General features: G+C 43.8%; 2 protein-coding genes across 2 annotated transcripts; one reads left to right on the top strand and one right to left on the bottom strand.

Annotated features, from left to right (window-relative positions):
- Positions 1 to 12,593: 12,593 nt before the first annotated feature.
- LOC119798239 (olfactory receptor 10A3-like) lies at positions 12,594 to 13,873 on the bottom strand. Its single transcript, XM_038307589.1, has one exon. The coding sequence runs from the start codon at positions 13,826 to 13,828 to the stop codon at positions 12,899 to 12,901; it is 930 nt and encodes a 309-aa protein (XP_038163517.1). The 5' UTR covers positions 13,829 to 13,873; the 3' UTR covers positions 12,594 to 12,898.
- A 2,427-nt stretch (positions 13,874 to 16,300) lies between these two features.
- LOC119798208 (olfactory receptor 11A1-like) lies at positions 16,301 to 17,465 on the top strand. The gene has a single exon (XM_038307556.1). It carries the CDS (start codon positions 16,327 to 16,329, stop codon positions 17,275 to 17,277), a length of 951 nt encoding a protein of 316 aa, XP_038163484.1. The 5' UTR covers positions 16,301 to 16,326; the 3' UTR covers positions 17,278 to 17,465.
- Positions 17,466 to 18,482: the final 1,017 nt, after the last annotated feature.

The following is an 18,482-nucleotide window of genomic DNA, read 5'->3' as shown; positions in this document are numbered from 1 at the left end:
ACATAGGAGCGGGTCTCGCAGCCATGGAGGCAGACATGTTTGCGCTACGGCAGCGCAGAGCCAACAAACTAGCGATTGCGAGATCGCCCATTACGCTCGAAAGTAACTACGGCAAGTTGAGAGAGATGAACTGAGACGGTACTGAACACACAGACTAAAGAAATAATATCTGTAAAATTATCTATGTAAACAAACCTCATCACTTGAGAAGGTAGGTGATGCGGACGTCGTGGAAGACATTTTGTCCCGTCACGCTCGCCGTACTGTTGGGGGGGAGAAGCGGTGGGGGGGAGATGTTCATGTTGCTGCGGTCTGCAGTCTGAACGCTAGATGTCGCTGAAAATTACACGCTGTAGCTTTAAGCTGCTGGTTGCCTCTACTTTGACGCTTTTGCCAGTTTGGGGTACTCTAGCCAACTTTGTTATTCTAAGTCTAATTTGAGTTTTTGTATCCTGAGCTTTCGTTCTCTAGACAAGCTGAGATCACATTGAGTTTTACTGAGCGCTCGTTTTTCTCTGAGACTAAACTTTGTTTGTTCTTTGCATTTCGGCTGGAAGCTTTCCTGCAAACTGGACCTTTTCGGACCGCTTTCTCCCAAGTGGGATCAACTGAGTCTTACACTGAGCGACGGATTCCAAACAGGAGGTTTGGATCCAGCCATCTTTGAACACACTGAGATCTCTCTCCGAGTAAGGAAATCATCTTCACCACGACCCATTCAAGTACCACAGGAAAACTGAGTTGCAACCAGCGGCTGCATCTTTCCACTCCGTCCGAGTTCTGGGTAAACCCTGTTCCGCCCTCCACCAAATCAAACAAACTCTGGAAGACCAACACACAGACTGAAGTCTACATGTCTCTTCTTCTCTGGAAACGTGAGTGGCAACAAATCCCCTCCTTCAAGATTAATAACTCCAATTTCCCACTGAGCCTGAATCTAACAGTCTGTCTTCCCCTCGTCTTCCAGTTCCCGGCCGAGCAGAGTTCGGAGGAACTCTGCAACAAACTCAAAATACTCTTCAATAAAACCCGTTGAACTGTTACTCTGTGTCTCTCTGTTTGGCTTCACTGCATGTGGGTCTGAGCCTTAGAAAAGTGTTTTTTTTTTATTGTCTTGTTCCATTGACAAAATGTCTCTTTTCAATCCAAGAACAAATGCACTTATTCTAAGAAAAAAATTACTTATCGAGATTTCTATTTTCTCCAGGGTAGGATTGAATGCTGAATACTGTAAAATGTAAAAAAAAATAAAATAAATAAATTCGAGAAACAATCAGATTAGGGAAGTTTAACTACGTGTGACACAGGTATTGACGCACATGCTTTTTTATTTTAGCATAAAAAAATCAGAAATCTTACAGAGTATGATAGGTTTTTTGTAATCTTACTTGTTTAGGTCTCTTTTATAATGTGGAATGAGAAGATTTTTCTTGGAAGAGGGAAGTCTAGGTGTCAGCGCTGCCCCGCAACCCATCCCAAAATCAACAGAGTTTAATGTTTTCACCTCAAATGCACACAAATCTGCTTTTTAATATTTTTGAAATTTGCCTAAAGGCAGCAATAATTTTTGAAGAAGCAGCCCCAAATAGGCCAAATATTTTCTGTTTTTGTTGAGCCCATAACATCTGTAAACTCTATAGCTTCTTTCCGTCTGAAATTAGCACGTTAACGTGGGTTTTTCAAACCTGAAGTCGACCCACTAACAATTGACATATGGCAAAAAAGCCGGTTCTAACCCCCAGCTGGCAAGCTGTGTCATCTCGGTCCCCCACTGCTGTGTGTCTGTAATGACATCACTCTGGGTTAACGTTGATGATGTCATCAGATGAACAGAAATCAGAAAAGAAAACAATGGAGAGGTAGCCGGTGCGTAGTCAGTGTGCTTTATTGTTTTGCTTTTTTGTCCGTCCAATCTCTCTTTCCAGTGCTGCAGCATGTTTATCCAATGCAAGCAGATTTGTTTTGGCTTTCCTAAATCAGACTCAGCTGGTCCGATGTTGTGATTTACATACGCAATCCAGGGCTACATGTGAAATAGCATGTTCACACAGGTCTGTTGTTCCCACTATATGCTGATTGGAGTTGAGCCGTTTGAAAGGGATTTTAACCTGATTCGCTCACAGAGTCATTTAACCTGGGTCAACATGGGTCAGTCTGCTGTTTCTACTGCCACTAAAAATGTTGGGATCCTGAGGCTTGCCCACTAGAGGGCGCCGAGGATCCCTTCCTGGGGATTTTTTCTGTTACTGTTGGGATCTGGGGTTTCCTGTCTACCTTTCTCCACCAGAGGGCGTACTGGATCTCCTGAGGCTAGAGCTGACTTCACCAGCTGTTCTTCATCTGCTCATCAGGAGACCAGTACTTAAGTAGGCTGAGGACCACACTCCGGTGCCAGAGTGTTAGTCAATCATGGTACATCAAACCCTGAGCCAACCAGTAAGTCCTGTCTCCTGTCTGCGAGATCTGAGCCTGAACCTGATCCTTTGTCTTCTCTGCTTCTCAGGTTGAACCTGCCTGCAACCAAAACCCCCGGAAGAGTTTTCTCTGCCGAAAATTGGTCTGCCTGATCACAGCAGAACCCAGGAGAACCAAGCCTCAGCCCTCAGCCTGCCGTCTGCCTCTGAACCCTCCTGGTTCCCTCCTTCGGCCTGCTCAGCTCAAACCTCAGCCCTCAGCCTGCCGTCTGCCTTTGAACCCTTCTGGTTCCCTCCTTCTGCCTGCTCAGCTCAAACCTCAGCCCTCAGCCTGCCGTCTGCCTCTGAACCCAAACCTGGAGATCTACAAGCCTCAGCCAAGCCAAGCCTCCTCCAAGCCCTCAGTCTGCCGCCAGCCTCTGAACCCTCCTTGGATTATTCCCCTCTGCTGCTCTGCTCAGCTCCAGGTCAGCAACCCAGCCGTGACCAGCCCTGGACCTGATGACATCCTGGCCTGCTCTGTTCTAAATAATAAATAAACCTTTGAACTTTTTCCAAGTCTCAGAGTGTGTTCTGCATATGGGCTAGAAACCTTTACCCATCATGACAGAACACTCTGGCCAACAAACTAGCCCCGCGGAAGCACCCTCAGACTCCTTCAGTCGAGTTCTCCGATTTTTCAAACAATCCATTGAAGATCTTCCCACCATTACTCCACCCCGTGAACGGATATCTGCAGCCGATACAATAATATCTGAACTCAAGAAATATCCAGATCTTAACAATGACCTTCAACTAGCCGGATACCTAGATCTCATCAATTGGTATATTCAGGACGCTTTTTTAAAACTATCATTTAAACAGTCTCACCCTACCTCAGAATCCAAACCTCCTGCAGCTGCTGTTCCGTCCCTGCCTTCTGCCTCCTCCGGGCGTAGAAATCGCAGCCGGGGGAAGAGGGCCACCTGCTCTCCGGCGGCTCAGCCTGACACCTCCATCCTCCCTGTAGTCATCCAGCAGCAGTAAGCAGTCCACATCCTCGATAGGTCAGTTCCGTCCGTCTCAGCAGTCACCTTTCTGATAAACAGTTAGCATCCTCAGTTAGAAAACTCAAATTAGGTCCACTAATAGAACACCAAACAGTCAAAGCTCCCCGCCAGTCAGTTCCCGGTTCAGAACCTGTTAGCAAACCTGTTTTTCTAGCCTCTGAGTCAGCCAGCATTCCGTTTTCCCCAGCTCCAGCACTCGTTAGCCATCCAGTTTCCCTAGCTTAAGGACCCGGAAGTGATCCGGTTTCATTAGCCTCAGAACCAGTTAGCAAACCGTTTACTTTAGTTTTCGAATCCGTCAGTCACCCAGTTTCTCCAGTTTCAGTATTCGCATCAGATTTTTAAAGAGGTGTCAGAATTCGGGGTATGTGGTATTACGCCTCCTAGGGCCTCTCTGCAGGCGCTCCTAACTTCCAAGAGCCCTCTGCGGGCACTTCAAGCCACCTCAGAGACTGAACCTGTGCCGCCGTGGGCGGTTTCCTCCATGCTAGATTTGGAGCCACAGTCGGTGGTCTCCTCCGTTCCTGATTCGTGGCCACAGTCGGTGGTCTCCTCTGTTCCTGATCTGGAGCCGCAGTCTGTGGGCTCCTCTGTTCCTGACCCGGAGCCGCAATCGGCGGGCTCCTCTGTTCCTGACCCGGAGCCGCAATCGGCGGGCTCCTCTGTTCCTGACCCGGAGCCGCAATCGGCGGGCTCCTCTGTCCCTGATCCGGAGCCGCAATCGGCGGGCTCCTCTGTTCCTGATTCGGAGCCGCAATCGGCGGGCTCCTCTGTTCCTGTCCAGGAGCCGCAGCCGGCAGGCTCCTCTGTTCCTGTCCAGGAGCCGCAGTCGGCGGGCTCCTCGGACCTTCTTTCCAGAGCCGCAGTCCGCGGCCCCCTCTGAGACCGTTGCTGAACTGCTGAAACAGAGGCGGCGTCCTCATCTGAGGTTCCTGCAGAGACGGAGACGTCGTCCTCCTCCAAAGTTCCTGCAGCAACGGAGACGTCGTCCTCCTCCGAGGTTCCTGAAGCAACGGAGACGTCGTCCTCCAGTGGCCCCCCTTCATCACCTGACCCACGGCTTGCCTCCAGAACGTCTGCCATGCCTCCGGCCCAGCGCCCGGACCCCTAAGACTCTGTTTTGCCTCCGGCCCAACGGCCGGCCTCCAGAACTTCTGCCACGCCTCACCTCCGGCCACCGGAAACTCTGCCTCGCTGCCGGTCCCACGGCCGGCCACCTGAGACTCTGCCTTGTAAATCTTCTGAGACTTTCGTTGCTTTCGTCCACCTTAAGTGGATCGTTTTTTGTTCTGGACTCAGTTTTTTGCCCTCCTTGCCTGTTTCCCCCTCCGCCCACCCTGGGTGGGTTGTTTTTTTGTTATGTACTCAGTTTTTTTTTTCTTGCCCTCCTTGCCTGTTTCCCCCTCCACCCACCCTGGGTGCGTTGTTTTGTGTTTTTTTTTTCTTTTGTTTTGGACTTTTCTGGGGCGTCAGGAAGCCGCCCTTGAGGGGGGGGGGGGGCTCTGTTGGGATCCTGAGGCTTGCCCACTAGAGGGCGCCGAGGATCCCTTCCTGGGGATTTTTTCTGTTACTGTTGGGATCTGGGGTTTTCTGTCTACCTTTCTCCACCAGAGGGCGTACTGGATCTCCTGAGGCTGGAGCTGACTTCACCAGCTGTTCTTCATCTGCTCATCAGGAGACCAGTACTTAACTAGGCTGAGGACCACACTCCGGTGCCAGAGTGTTAGTCAATCATGGTACATCAAACCCTGAGCCAACCAGTCAGTCCTGTCTCCTGACTACGAGATCTGAGCCTGAACCTGATCCTTTGTCTTCTCTGCTTCTCAGGTTGAACCTGCCTGCAACCAAAACCCCCGGAAGAGTTTTCTCTGCCGAAGATTGGTCTGCCTGATCTCAGCAGAACCCAGGAGAACCAAGCCTCAGCCCTCAGCCTGCCGTCTGGCTCTGAACCCTCCTGGTTCCCTCATTCGGCCTGCTCAGCTCAAACCTCAGCCCTCAGCCTGCCGTCTGCCTCTGAACCCAAACCTGGAGATCTACAAGCCTCAGCCAAGCCAAGCCTCCTCCAAGCCCTCAGTCTGCCGCCAGCCTCTGAACCCTCCTTGGATTATTCCCCTCTGCTGCTCTGCTCAGCTCCAGGTCAGCAATCCAGCCGTGACCAGCCCTGGACCTGATGACATCCTGGCCTGCTCTGTTCTAAATAATAAATAAACCTTTGAACTTTTTCCAAGTCTCAGAGTGTGTTCTGCATATGGGCTAGAAACCTTTACCCATCATGACAGAACACTCTGGCCAACAAACTAGCCCCGTGGAAGCACCCTCAGACTCCTTCAGTCGAGTTCTCCGATTTTTCAAACAATCCATTGAAGATCTTCCCACCATTACTCCACCCCGTGAACGGATATCTGCAGCCGATACAATAATCTCTGAACTCAAGAAATATCCAGATCTTAACAATGACCTTCAACTAGCCGGATACCTAGATCTCATCAATTGGTATATTCAGGACGCTTTTTCAAAACTATCATTTAAACAGTCTCACCCTACCTCAGAATCCAAACCTCCTGCAGCTGCTGTTCCGTCCCTGCCTTCTGCCTCCTCCGGGCGTAGAAATCGCAGCCGGGGGAAGAGGGCCACCTGCTCTCCGGCGGCTCAGCCTGACACCTCCATCCTCCCTGTAGTCATCCAGCAGCAGTAAGCAGTCCACATCCTCGATAGGTCAGTTCCGTCCGTCTCAGCAGTCACCTTTCTGATAAACAGTTAGCATCCTCAGTTAGAAAACTCAAATTAGGTCCACTAATAGAACACCAAACAGTCAAAGCTCCCCGCCAGTCAGTTCCCGGTTCAGAACCTGTTAGCAAACCTGTTTTTCTAGCCTCTGAGTCAGCCAGCATTCCGTTTTCCCCAGCTCCAGCACTCGTTAGCCATCCAGTTTCCCTAGCTTAAGGACCCGGAAGTGATCCGGTTTCATTAGCCTCAGAACCAGTTAGCAAACCGTTTACTTTAGTTTTCGAATCCGTCAGTCACCCAGTTTCTCCAGTTTCAGTATTCGCATCAGATTTTTAAAGAGGTGTCAGAATTCGGGGTATGTGGTATTACGCCTCCTAGGGCCTCTCTGCAGGCGCTCCTAACTTCCAAGAGCCCTCTGCGGGCACTTCAAGCCACCTCAGAGACTGAACCTGTGCCGCCGTGGGCGGTTTCCTCCATGCTGGATTTGGAGCCACAGTCGGTGGTCTCCTCCGTTCCTGATTCGTGGCCACAGTCGGTGGTCTCCTCTGTTCCTGATCCGGAGCCGCAGTCTGTGGGCTCCTCTGTTCCTGACCCGGAGCCGCAATCGGCGGGCTCCTCTGTTCCTGACCCGGAGCCGCAATCGGCGGGCTCCTCTGTTCCTGACCCGGAGCCGCAATCGGCGGGCTCCTCTGTCCCTGATCCGGAGCCGCAATCGGCGGGCTCCTCTGTTCCTGATTCGGAGCCGCAATCGGCGGGCTCCTCTGTTCCTGTCCAGGAGCCGCAGCCGGCAGGCTCCTCTGTTCCTGTCCAGGAGCCGCAGTCGGCGGGCTCCTCGGACCCTGTTCCAGAGCCGCAGTCCGCGGCCCCTTCTGAGACCGTTGCTGAACTGCTGAAACAGAGGCGGCGTCCTCATCTGAGGTTCCTGCAGAGACGGAGACGTCGTCCTCCTCCAAAGTTCCTGCAGCAACGGAGACGTCGTCCTCCTCCGAGGTTCCTGAAGCAACGGAGACGTCGTCCTCCAGTGGCCCCCCTTCATCACCTGACCCACGGCTTGCCTCCAGAACGTCTGCCATGCCTCCGGCCCAGCGCCCAGTCCCCTAAGACTCTGTTTTGCCTCCGGCCCAACGGCCGGCCTCCAGAACTTCTGCCACGTCCTCGGCCCTACAGCCGGCCTCCTGTGAATCGGCCTCACCTCCGGCCACCGGAAACTCTGCTCGCTGCCGGTCCCACGGCCGGCCACCTGAGACTCTGCCTTGTAAATCTTCTGAGACTTTCGTTGCTTTCGTCCACCTTAAGTGGATCGTTTTTTGTTCTGGACTAAGTTTTTTGCCCTCCTTGCCTGTTTCCCTCTCCGCCCACCCTGGGTGGGTTGTTTTTTTGTTATGTACTCTGTTTTTTTTTTCTTGCCCTCCTTGCCTGTTTCCCCCTCCGCCCACCCTGGGTGCGTTGTTTTGTGTTTTTTTTTGGCTTTTGTTTTGAACTGTTCTAAGGGCGTCAGGAAGCCGCCCTTGAGGGGGGGGGGGGGGGGGGGGGCTCTGTTGGGATCCTGAGGCTTGCCCACTAGAGGGCGCCGAGGATCCCTTCCTGGGGATTTTTTCTGTTACTGTTGGGATCTGGGGTTTTCCTGTCTACCTTTCTCCACCAGAGGGCGTACTGGATCTCCTGAGGCTGGAGCTGACTTCACCAGCTGTTCTTCATCTGCTCATCAGGAGACCAGTACTTAACTAGGCTGAGGACCACACTCCGGTGCCAGAGTGTTAGTCAATCATGGTACATCAAACCCTGAGCCAACCAGTCAGTCCTGTCTCCTGACTACGAGATCTGAGCCTGAACCTGATCCTTTGTCTTCTCTGCTTCTCAGGTTGAACCTGCCTGCAACCAAAGCCCCCGGAAGAGTTTTCTCTGCCGAAGATTGGTCTGCCTGATCTCAGCAGAACCCAGGAGAACCAAGCCTCAGCCCTCAGCCTGCCGTCTGCCTCTGAACCCTCCTGGTTCCCTCCTTCGGCCTGCTCAGCTCAAACCTCAGCCCTCAGCCTGCCGTCTGCCTCTGAACCCAAAACTGGAGATCTACAAGCCTCAGCCAAGCCAAGCCTCCTCCAAGCCCTCAGTCTGCCGCCAGCCTCTGAACCCTCCTTGGATTATTCCCCTCTGCTGCTCTGCTCAGCTCCAGGTCAGCAACCCAGCCGTGACCAGCCCTGGACCTGATGACATCCTGACCTGCTCTGTTCTAAACAATAAATAAACCTTTGAACTTTTTCCAATTCTCAGAGTGTGTTCTGCATATGGGCTAGAAACCTTTACCCATCATGACAAAAAGTAGTTTGCTCACAGGCTTAAAGCTACAGTGTGTAATCATTACAGGGATATACAGTCAGAAATGTAATATATTATACTATGTTATTTTATCATCATCTACGAGCTCAGCCTCTTAACCTTAATATTTGCATTGCCTTAGAATTCGTTATTTATAATTACATAGGAGCGGGTCTCGCAGCCATGGAGGCAGACATCTATGCCCTACGGCAGCGCAGAGCCAACAAACTAGTGATTGCTAGATCGCCAAAATATCACAACGATGTAGAAAAAATAACGGGTATATTTATTATCTTAAGTCTACATGAAATCTATACCCTACACAGACTAATGAAATACTATCTGTAAAATTATCTATGTAAACAAACCTCATCACTTGAGAAGGTAGGTGATGCGGAATTCGTGGAAGACATTTTGTCCCGTAACACTCGCCGTACTGTTGGGGGGGAGAAGCGGTGGGGGGGAGATGTTCATGTTGCTGCGGTCTGCAGTCTGACCACTAGATGTCGCTAAAAGTTACACACTGTAGCTTTAAACAGGTTTTTTGGCCACTTGGAAAGGGGGCTATGCATTTTTTTTAAATTCAGGCAAACTTATTTCAAGTTTGGGATCATAGTGGTTCAAACAATCCAACCCTGCAGAAATCTGACCACTTAAATGGTTTACTTACATTATTGAGTGCTCATTTTATTATTACACTGATTCTTGAAACTTTGGCAAAAACATGTCCCACTAAGAAAAGTGCTAATTCTGTTGGAAAGAAATAAAATTTTCATGAATAAAAACAATCAAGGTTATAATCAGGGGGTCCTTTGTACAAATGCAAGGTTCTTTTAAAGTTTTTTTATTTTATTGTTAATTTAATGATTATATGCTGGCCCATTGCCTATAAAATCAGTTGTCCTTGGATAGGAGATAATCATTTCAACTTGATTAAAAAAACAAAAAGTAATAATTGAATTGAATAATATCTTTACCAAATGAAAGGGTACATTTTAATATGTATTTAAAACTACAAACAGTGAGTTTTGAACAATAATAACCATTATTTTGTGATTGCTCAAAATGTGTCCCACATATTTGTCACCACCGTCAGATATTTATAAAAAGCAATAAAATCAGGCAACTAAAAGGTCAACTACATGCCTGAGGTACCCATTTTCAAATCTTCAGCTCTACTGGATGCCTTAAGGTCACTCAAGCTCCTGTAGGTTTGTTATTTTCTCTTAAACTTGTTCATATTTTTGGACACTGCTAATGTCACAACCATAACATGTCAACACCGTCTCTTTTGTATAAAAAATATTAGATTAGATTATGACATAAATGTTTACTTTTTAAGAAGAGGTCTAAAGTAGCTAGCAACAGAGGGGAAACAAGATGGCTAATGTGAACAACTCATGCATATCATGTGAAAGAGTAGGATTTTGTCACCACCGTCAGACGTCACCACCGTCAGATTTTCTGTCTGACGGTGGTGACGCACAGTCTGACGGTGGTGACAAAAAACTACAAATGGTTCTCAATGGAGGCTAGAAAATAATTGTTGATCTGTAATGTTTCATTAACCTCTTTTATATTTTTATTTATGTAATTCCGCCTAGATTTCTTACATATTGTATAACCCTAGGGGATGGGGTGTGCCTTCCCTGTCTCTCAATTCACTATTATGCCATGTTCATTTGGTTTACATCATTTGGGATGCACATAGTGCACCTACTACCTACCTACATAGCACATAGTATACAATATTCCTTGTAAGCTATGGCAGGGCAACATTTAACCAAATCTAACATTTACTGTAATTCCCCCCAATTTCATAGTCATTACACTCAACTTTGACTTTATGTATTTTAGGAAGTTATGGCTAGGAAGCAGCTATCTGTGAAGGAAAGAAGGAAAAGAAACAGGGAATATCAAAAGAAGTGTGAAGGCCTACTGACAAAAAACCTACATATATTCAAGCAATTACTCAGAAGGTTCAAAATTTCTACCATAATGCAGCACGAATGACAACTGACAAACAGGACACAATCACACGCAAGAAAATAAAGCATCAGAGAATGATTCTGACTGATAATGATATTTCTTAATTGTACCTTATATTCCTTGAAAAATATTTGTCACAGTGCTCATGATTGTTATTTTTTGGACCAAATAGTTAAATAAAGTTAATAAGCAAGAAACCATTGACTTGAATTGTATACAGTTTGGAATTGTATGTTGAAATGAGGCCACTGTCACCACCTTCAGTTCTAAAGTCACCACCGTCAGAGGGCTTTTTATTCGTTTTAAATTAATATGCTTGCAATATGTTTCTTCAGTGCTGTTCTCTCATTAAAGTAATGGTCTCTTTTAATACAAAAATATGTTTGTTAAATAAAAAAACATGACTTTTTCTATTTAGGCTTAAAGTAAACGTTATCTGATGTTAGATATTTTAAAGGACTACACATGATACAGTTAAAAAAAATTAACAAAAATGATTATTCAACATTTAACAGCATAAATGTGTGCTAACAATGCCAGATAAAGATTTAAAAACTCTAAATACTTATTAGACCAAATAAATAAAAAATAATTAGCTTTTTATTGTGTCTGATGGTGTTGAAAAAACAAAGTAATAACTGGAAAAATGCCTATTTTATGAAAGAAATACAAAATGAGGAGGTTGCACCTGTACACTGCTGAACAGCCAAGACCTTGGTCTATAACAATATACCTTCAGATTTTGTAATCCAACTAACTTTTTATTTTCAAAATTAAAACCTGTTTTATCCAAATTCCCAAGAATCAGTGATTAATCAAATATATGGGTAGGCACAATATACCTATATTGGTTTTACTAAACATTTCACTACATTGTTTATTTGATCTGTAGGGTAGAGGACTGGTAGGAACATTGGAGGGGTCTTCATAGTGAATAGGTAACATGATTAGAATTGTATAAGATGAAATACATTTTTTATGTTCTTGCCATCTTGAGAACAAAAAAAACCCCAAAACTCCAGTTTAGGTCAACTAAATATTTTAATACTGAGAAGAGGAAAGAAAAGGAGGATATACAAAATTCGTTTCACAATTTTTAAGCTCAAAAAGCTTAAAAATTGAGAAATATATATAGAATTTCAGCTGACTTTATATATATACTCTGCCATCTCTTTGCTGCTGACCCTGACTGCCTGTCAGTGATTTGGAGGAGCTAAAAGCAGCACTCAATGCTCGCTGAAGACAGTGAAATTCAGTGCTATCATTGCATACACACTGTCGCCAAAATCGACACTGGTCTGCAACGACATGGAAAATGGTCACCAGAATTGTCCCTAGGTGCTCTTTTTTTTAAAATAAATAGGTCTAAAATAGAGGGTTCTGAAAAGTCACGAAATATAGCATTTAGGTGAATGTTTAAACATCGTGTAACCTTTTTAGAAATTCACCTAAACATTTTATTACTAAGAATAGGAAAGAAAAGGAGAATGTGTCTCATTTAAACTTTTACAAAACAAACAGTTCCGCATTAAATCTAAATCCCAGTGCATGTGATTAAACATCTCCCAGTGTCCCAGGACAATAACGGCACTAAAAAAGGCAGCTGGATTGTCCCTTCTGCATGCAAATTCAGATTTGCACAGCAATTCCTTAACAAACAGTTTAAATCTTGGAATTTCTTCCCCAATTAATAAAACTTAATGTTTTAAACACAAAAAATGTGGTCAAGTTTGTTTTTGATTGTTTGACCTTTTTTTTTTTTTTTTTAACCAGGTCCTGAATGATCTTCCCCTGCACTAAATACTTAAACATTTTGCTAAATATTTAGAACCCCACATTTTATGGTCTAAAAGACTGAGGCTGTGTACAAACCTGCACCCTAACCCCTATATAGAGCACTACAGTATGTAGGGGTTACACCATTTTATATGAGTGTCTGAATGTCGAATGGATGAAAAAATATTGCACTCAAAATTTTTCACAACGCTCATTGAAAAGTAATGTACATTGATGGTCACTGGACAAGCCAATATATCCCAGAATGCTTTGTAGAGCTCTCCTTGCAAAATTTTTTTTAATATGTTTTAGGGGCGGGAGACAACAAAGATAGTACAGGCAGCATGCAAGGAGCCAGAGTCACATGACCACAGGCTGAACAGTCACTTCACTAAGTCAACTATAAAGTCCACTGCATAGTCCCCGCCTTATGTATTGATTGATTGGTTAGCCGGTTAGGGCATACATTCAGAAACAGCTTAAATCTCTCAAAAAAGTGCTGCTAAAATTGTGAAAAAAGTGTTATTTTCACAATATGCTCTATTCACATCTCAACAGATTGTAGGTATTTAACAGGTGATGTCCATCACAAAAAACTAATGAACAGCAGTAAACATTTTTGATCCAGTTTTATCGAAACAGTCGTTGCCACGAGCTACGTATTTTTGATAGCTTTAGGCCATACATCACAGGGTTGAACAGTGGCTGACATGTTATGTAATACAGTGACAAAAATATCTTGACAGCATGAGGCACGCTGCTCATGTTGAACCTGCTCTGCAATACCTCAAAGCAAACGCCAAACGAGAAGTTAATCAGAGAGGCCAGGTGAGGAGTGCATGTGCTGATGGCTTTCTGTCGGGTCTGTTTAGATCCAGAAAAACAAACCTTGAGGATTCTCAGATACGTGTAGAGAACTATACCAAATGGAACAAAAACAATAAGAGCAGTGGAAATGAGTCCATAAATGTTATTAACTGTAGTATCAGAGCAAGCCAGTTTAACTATAGAGTAGTTATCACAGTATATTTTATTAATGACATTTCCACAGAGCTGCAGAGAGAAACTCAAAGATGTTGTAATAACAACGATCAGAAAGGCAGTAATCCAGGCTACGGCAATAAGAACCGCAACTTTCTTCATGGTCATCAGGGATTGATACTGCAGAGGATGACAGATAGCTAGGTACCTGTCATAAGACATGACGGCTAGATTACAAAACTCCACGCCTACATATGTGTAAAGACAAAAGATCTGCATAAAACAGAGTGGAACAGCAACAGTGTGAGTGTCAGACAGCATGTGACCCAGCAGGAAAGGAAACAATGATGAACTGCCATACAGTTGATTCAAAAAAAGGCTACAGACAAACATGTACATAGGTTCATGTAAGCTCCTGTTCACACAGATCAGCACAATCAGAAGCACATTAGAACCAATGATCAGAACATACAGAAACAGCACAAACATAAATAAAATGTATCTCAGCTGTTTGATATCAAAATATGCATCAAGCGTAAAAAATGAAAAATGTGTAAAGTTCGTCATGGTGCTCCTCATGCTTCATAGAAATGTAATATGTGTTTAGAAAAGCTTAGATCAAAGATCTAGATTTGCTTTTCTTTTAAAAAAAACATTACCTTTCGAATGTGAATGTCAATATACATCACTGTTAAGTAAAAAAATGAACAACGTGAAGTAAAAATGTTATAACGTTAGTTTATCAACACAATGAGCTCCTTTGAACTGAGCTTTAAACCTTCGACCAATGCTTTTAAAGGTTTTAATGACCCCATCCTTGACAACAGGCTGATGTCATCCTCAAATAGATGTTTCTGTTTCTAATCACCATGATAATAAACGGAGAAACTAACAAACATCACAATTAGGAAGAGCAGAAAAAAAAACAGTTGTGAATGTGAAACTGTAACAATTTGCAATTGTGCAAAATCTAGCAGCTCAAGAGATGTTTATTTTGTAAGCCTGTGGTCTTCAATTCCAGCCTTCGAGGTCTGATGTCCTGCTCCTTTAGATTAGTCTCTGCTCGCACACGTCTAAATCTAATGAATGGCTTACCTCCTCAGTATGGTGTAATTTGAAGTGTGTTAAAAACACATCTAAAATTTCAAGAACACTGAACCTCGATGACAGTGGCCTGTTTACGGTGTGATTTAGCCGGGGTTTCGCCTGGAGGGCTCTATAGAAATCTGGCAACCTATTGAACGAAGTTGAACTGAGAGAGCGTGCCGTTCACAGACACCAGAATGAACGAGTTCACAATAACGTTCATCAGGCAGTAATACAGTATGTTCAGTTCACGTTCGCCCAAAATATGAATGAGTTCATGAACTTTCATTCAATGAACGCGTTCAGGCACAACACTGCTTGATGACATGAATCAAACACCCTGGTTCTGGGCTCTCTCTCAGAACTACAGGTAGAGCACCTTTAGCAGTATGCCATTTGCACCAATCCACTTAGCTGACACTTTTAAATCATATTTATAAAAAAAAAAAACTATACTTTTATATTGAAATGTCTTCACTGAAAGCATAATAAATCTCAATATTTGAACTTTATTAATCTCACATTGGAGAAATTTACCTCTGCATTTTAACCCATCCCGTTGGGGAGCAGTGGGCTGCCGTCATGGGGAGCCTGGGGAGCAGTGAGGGGTTAAGGGCGTTGCACCCAAAGTGGCACTGGTGTGAGAGTGGGGTTCAAGCTCAAAAGCTCAGGATTCCAAGCTCTATGCCCTAACCCAGTGTTTGTCAATCCTGGTCCTCAAGGCACCCTGCTCTGCATGTTTTGGATGTTTCTGAGGTTCAGCAAACCTGATTCAGATGATTGCAGTTCAGCAAAGCCTGATAATCTGCTCTCAATTGATAACAGGTGTGTGAAAGCTGGGAAACATCTAAGACATGCAGGGCAGGGTGCCTTGAGGACCAGGATCGAAAAACACTGCCCTAACCACTAGGCTGCTGCTCACCTCCAAACGCAAGGCAAAGTAAAATAAAGCAGGGCTACTTTGTAGTGTTGCGCCAATGCCATTTTTTGGCCCTGATACCGATACCTGGTTGTGCAGTTTTGGCCGATACCGATACCTTACAGGTACCATCTGTTTTGAATTGATGTGTGTGTGTGTATATATATGAAGAACTGCATACTACTTGCATGTTAAATAATTACCTTCATGGTTTTGTCAAGCTGCTGCCTACCTTTGTGAAGCAGGAAAAAGACACAAAATGAATCCAGAAGAACTTTTTATTGCCAACCTGGAATGGGAGACAATAGTTGAATAGACTTTTGACTCTCAAAATGGTATCGGTGCCTTATTTGTTGGTACTCGCCGAAACCACCAATTTAGTGCAGTATAGGGGCACTGTCCGATACTGGGATCGCTGCAACACTAATTGGTTGTATAAAAAAACTATGATGCATACTTAAGAATAAAGCTGGTTTTGATGTGTGCATCTCTAGTGTAGTTTTTATTAAAACGTTCTCTTTCTTAGTTAAATAAAGAAACCAAAGTCAGGTAAAGTAGCAAGAAATATAACCCGTAAAAAAGAAGAGGAAGCTATATTTCATAATATATTACTTAAGTACAGTCTAGTGAAAATACTTTTAAAAGTATTTTTTTGTTTCTTTTATTAAAAAAAAAATTATCAAAGCAAACTTAACTATGGATACCCTCCTCTGATTAAAGTACAGAAGCAGCTGCCATGTTGGTGGACTGCAGGTTATCAAAGAGGAAGTACGTTGTTTTAGTTATAAAACTCTGATAATAGTTGGTGAGAAGACGGATCACGAGGTGTGTTGCAGTGGGCGTCTCTGTGTTTGGACTTTTAAAGGGAAGCCGATCTAAGCTTGATTAGTAACTCGAGTCCTGAGTTCCCGTTGCCGTTAGGTTTTTCCCTGCTTCACTTTCTCATTGTACTTTCTTTAAGTTAACACCATATTTGGTTTAGTTTTTCTAATCTAACGCAAAATTGGCCTTTTTCTAAAATTGTCAGCATGTAACTTTTGCCTGTATTCAGTTTCTTGAACCAGTCATCTATATGTTACAAACAAAATTAAGAATGACAAGGAATTCCTCCCAGGTTTTATATTTTACTCTTAGTGCATATGTGGAGACTGGTTCTTTGAAATACTTCTCTTTCATCATCGTCCTGTTTCTGTATGTTCTGATCGTTGGTTCTAATATTCTATTGATTGTTGTTATCTGTGTGAACAGGAGCTTACATGAACCGATGTACATCTTTCTGTGCAGCCTGTTTGTCAATGAACTGTACGGCAGCTCAGGCTTGTTTCCTTTCATGCTGCTTCAGATCCTCTCTGATGTTCACATTATTTCGGCTCCACATTGTTTCCTGCAGATATTCTGTATTTTTACTTATGGAAGTGTAGAGTTCAGTAACTTAGCTGTCATGTCTTATGACAGATATGTTGCTATCTGCCGTCCTCTGCAGTATAACTCACTGATGACTCCTCAGAGGATAATCTTTCTCTTATCAATCACATGGTTGCAGTCTTTTTTCTTTGTTGGTGTCACCATACTACTGAGCTCCTCTCTGCAGCTCTGTGGATATGTTATAAATAAGATTTATTGTGACAATCACTCCATCATAAAACTATCCTGTAATGACGCCACGGTTAATAACATCTATGAATTTGTTATGCTTATTCTGGCAGTCTTTGTTCCTTTATCTGTGATTCTCTACACCTACATGAAGATCTTTAAGGTGTGTTTTTCAGGGTCCAAACAGACCCGGCAGAAAGCTGTCAGTACCTGCACTCCTCACCTCAGTTCGATTATCAACTTCTCTTTTGGTGTTTGCTTTGAAATTATACAGAGCAGATTTAACAGGAATCAAATTTCTGGAATACTAAGAACAATATTTCCACTGTATTATCTCACCAGCCAGCCACTCCTTAATCCGTTTCTGTATGGCCTGAATCTGTCTAAAATACGCTTCCTATGTAAGAAGTTTGTTCTCAGAAAAGTTTAGCCTCTTTTTCAACTTTTAAAATATTTAAAGCAATCTTTTGATCTCCACTGGACTCTGAGAAGAAGCACCAACCATCTAAACTCACACGTTATCATGCGGAGCAGCAGCTGTAATCTAAACATTTCCTAGAAGCCTTCATGTTTTGATGTGTATGTAGTTGAAAATAAAAATGCAATTACTTTACAAAATGAATTTTTGAATCAGTGTAACTGGAAAGCAGAGAAGCTTTCAGTCTAGTGTGATTTGGTTTTACTGGTACAAATGGGACAGCGGCATATGAAAGAAAACACCTGCTCATCCATACATTCAATGCTCCCGTACAATTTGAAGATAACTTTGGAAAAGTCACAAAAAGAATAAATAATCAAATCAGCTGTTTCTCTCTACTGGTTTGGAGTGCATTGACCAGATTGGAGTATAATTTGGTCTAAAGTTAACGTTATGCAGGACAGAGAGGTTGTAAACTAGCAGGGACCCCATATGAGAAAAATGGAACAAGGTGTAGCTGCTCAGTCAGATCAACTAGCATTAGTGATTTTACATGTGGTGGAGACATAGAGAAAGAAATGAAAATCTGTTCAAAGATTCAAAGGCATCAATTGTCAAAATTGATGCCTTTGAATCTTTGAACAGATTTTCATTGGAACTTTGTCAGCAACATGGAGACACCTGCTCTTGTTTCTGGAAAAGAAGGTGATGTTCAGGTTATATGGAAGAAGAAACAAGAATGTAAATTCTGAGTTAAATTTTAGGGAAAGAAACGTAGCAGTTTTGTCTTATATAGGGACGGATTTAGGGAATTTGGGGCCCTAGGCAAAGACCGGCCAGGGGCCCTCTGAATTGAGAAGACAAGACATAAAACAAACCCATCATAAAGATTTTAAAAAAATTTATGGAACAGACATACATTATTTGTTCTATGTTTTGTCCCATTTCTTGTTGTTTTCCTGTTTCCTGTCTGTTTTGAAACACCGCTGTCTGTTTGGACCTTTCTGAACATGTGCAGCAAATGAACTGATCCAATTTTGTGGACACTGTGGGGGGGTGGGGTTCTGATGGCACTTTAGCAAAAAAGTTTTTACCAAAAACATCATTAATGTGCAAAAATAAGGAATAGTTGGGGCTTAATCCCCCCTGGTCTTATATTAATATACTAACATCAGACAGGTTTGAGAAACACAATAAGATAATTTCCTCTTTTGATT

The sequence above is a fragment of the Cyprinodon tularosa genome, unplaced genomic scaffold (assembly GCF_016077235.1).
Source record: "Cyprinodon tularosa strain WSP-4 unplaced genomic scaffold, ASM1607723v1 ctg614, whole genome shotgun sequence".
Lineage (NCBI taxonomy): Eukaryota > Metazoa > Chordata > Actinopteri > Cyprinodontiformes > Cyprinodontidae > Cyprinodon > Cyprinodon tularosa.
Note: the sequence above shows the minus strand (reverse complement) of the source record. Positions and strands in the feature narration are given on the sequence as shown.

What these genes read in the sequence shown, in the direction of transcription:
- LOC119798239 (XM_038307589.1), bottom strand. Translation starts at nt 13,828, where the DNA reads ATGAGGAGCACCATGACGAACTTTACACATTTTTCATTTTTTACGCTT.
- LOC119798208 (XM_038307556.1), top strand. Translation starts at nt 16,327, where the DNA reads ATGTTACAAACAAAATTAAGAATGACAAGGAATTCCTCCCAGGTTTTA.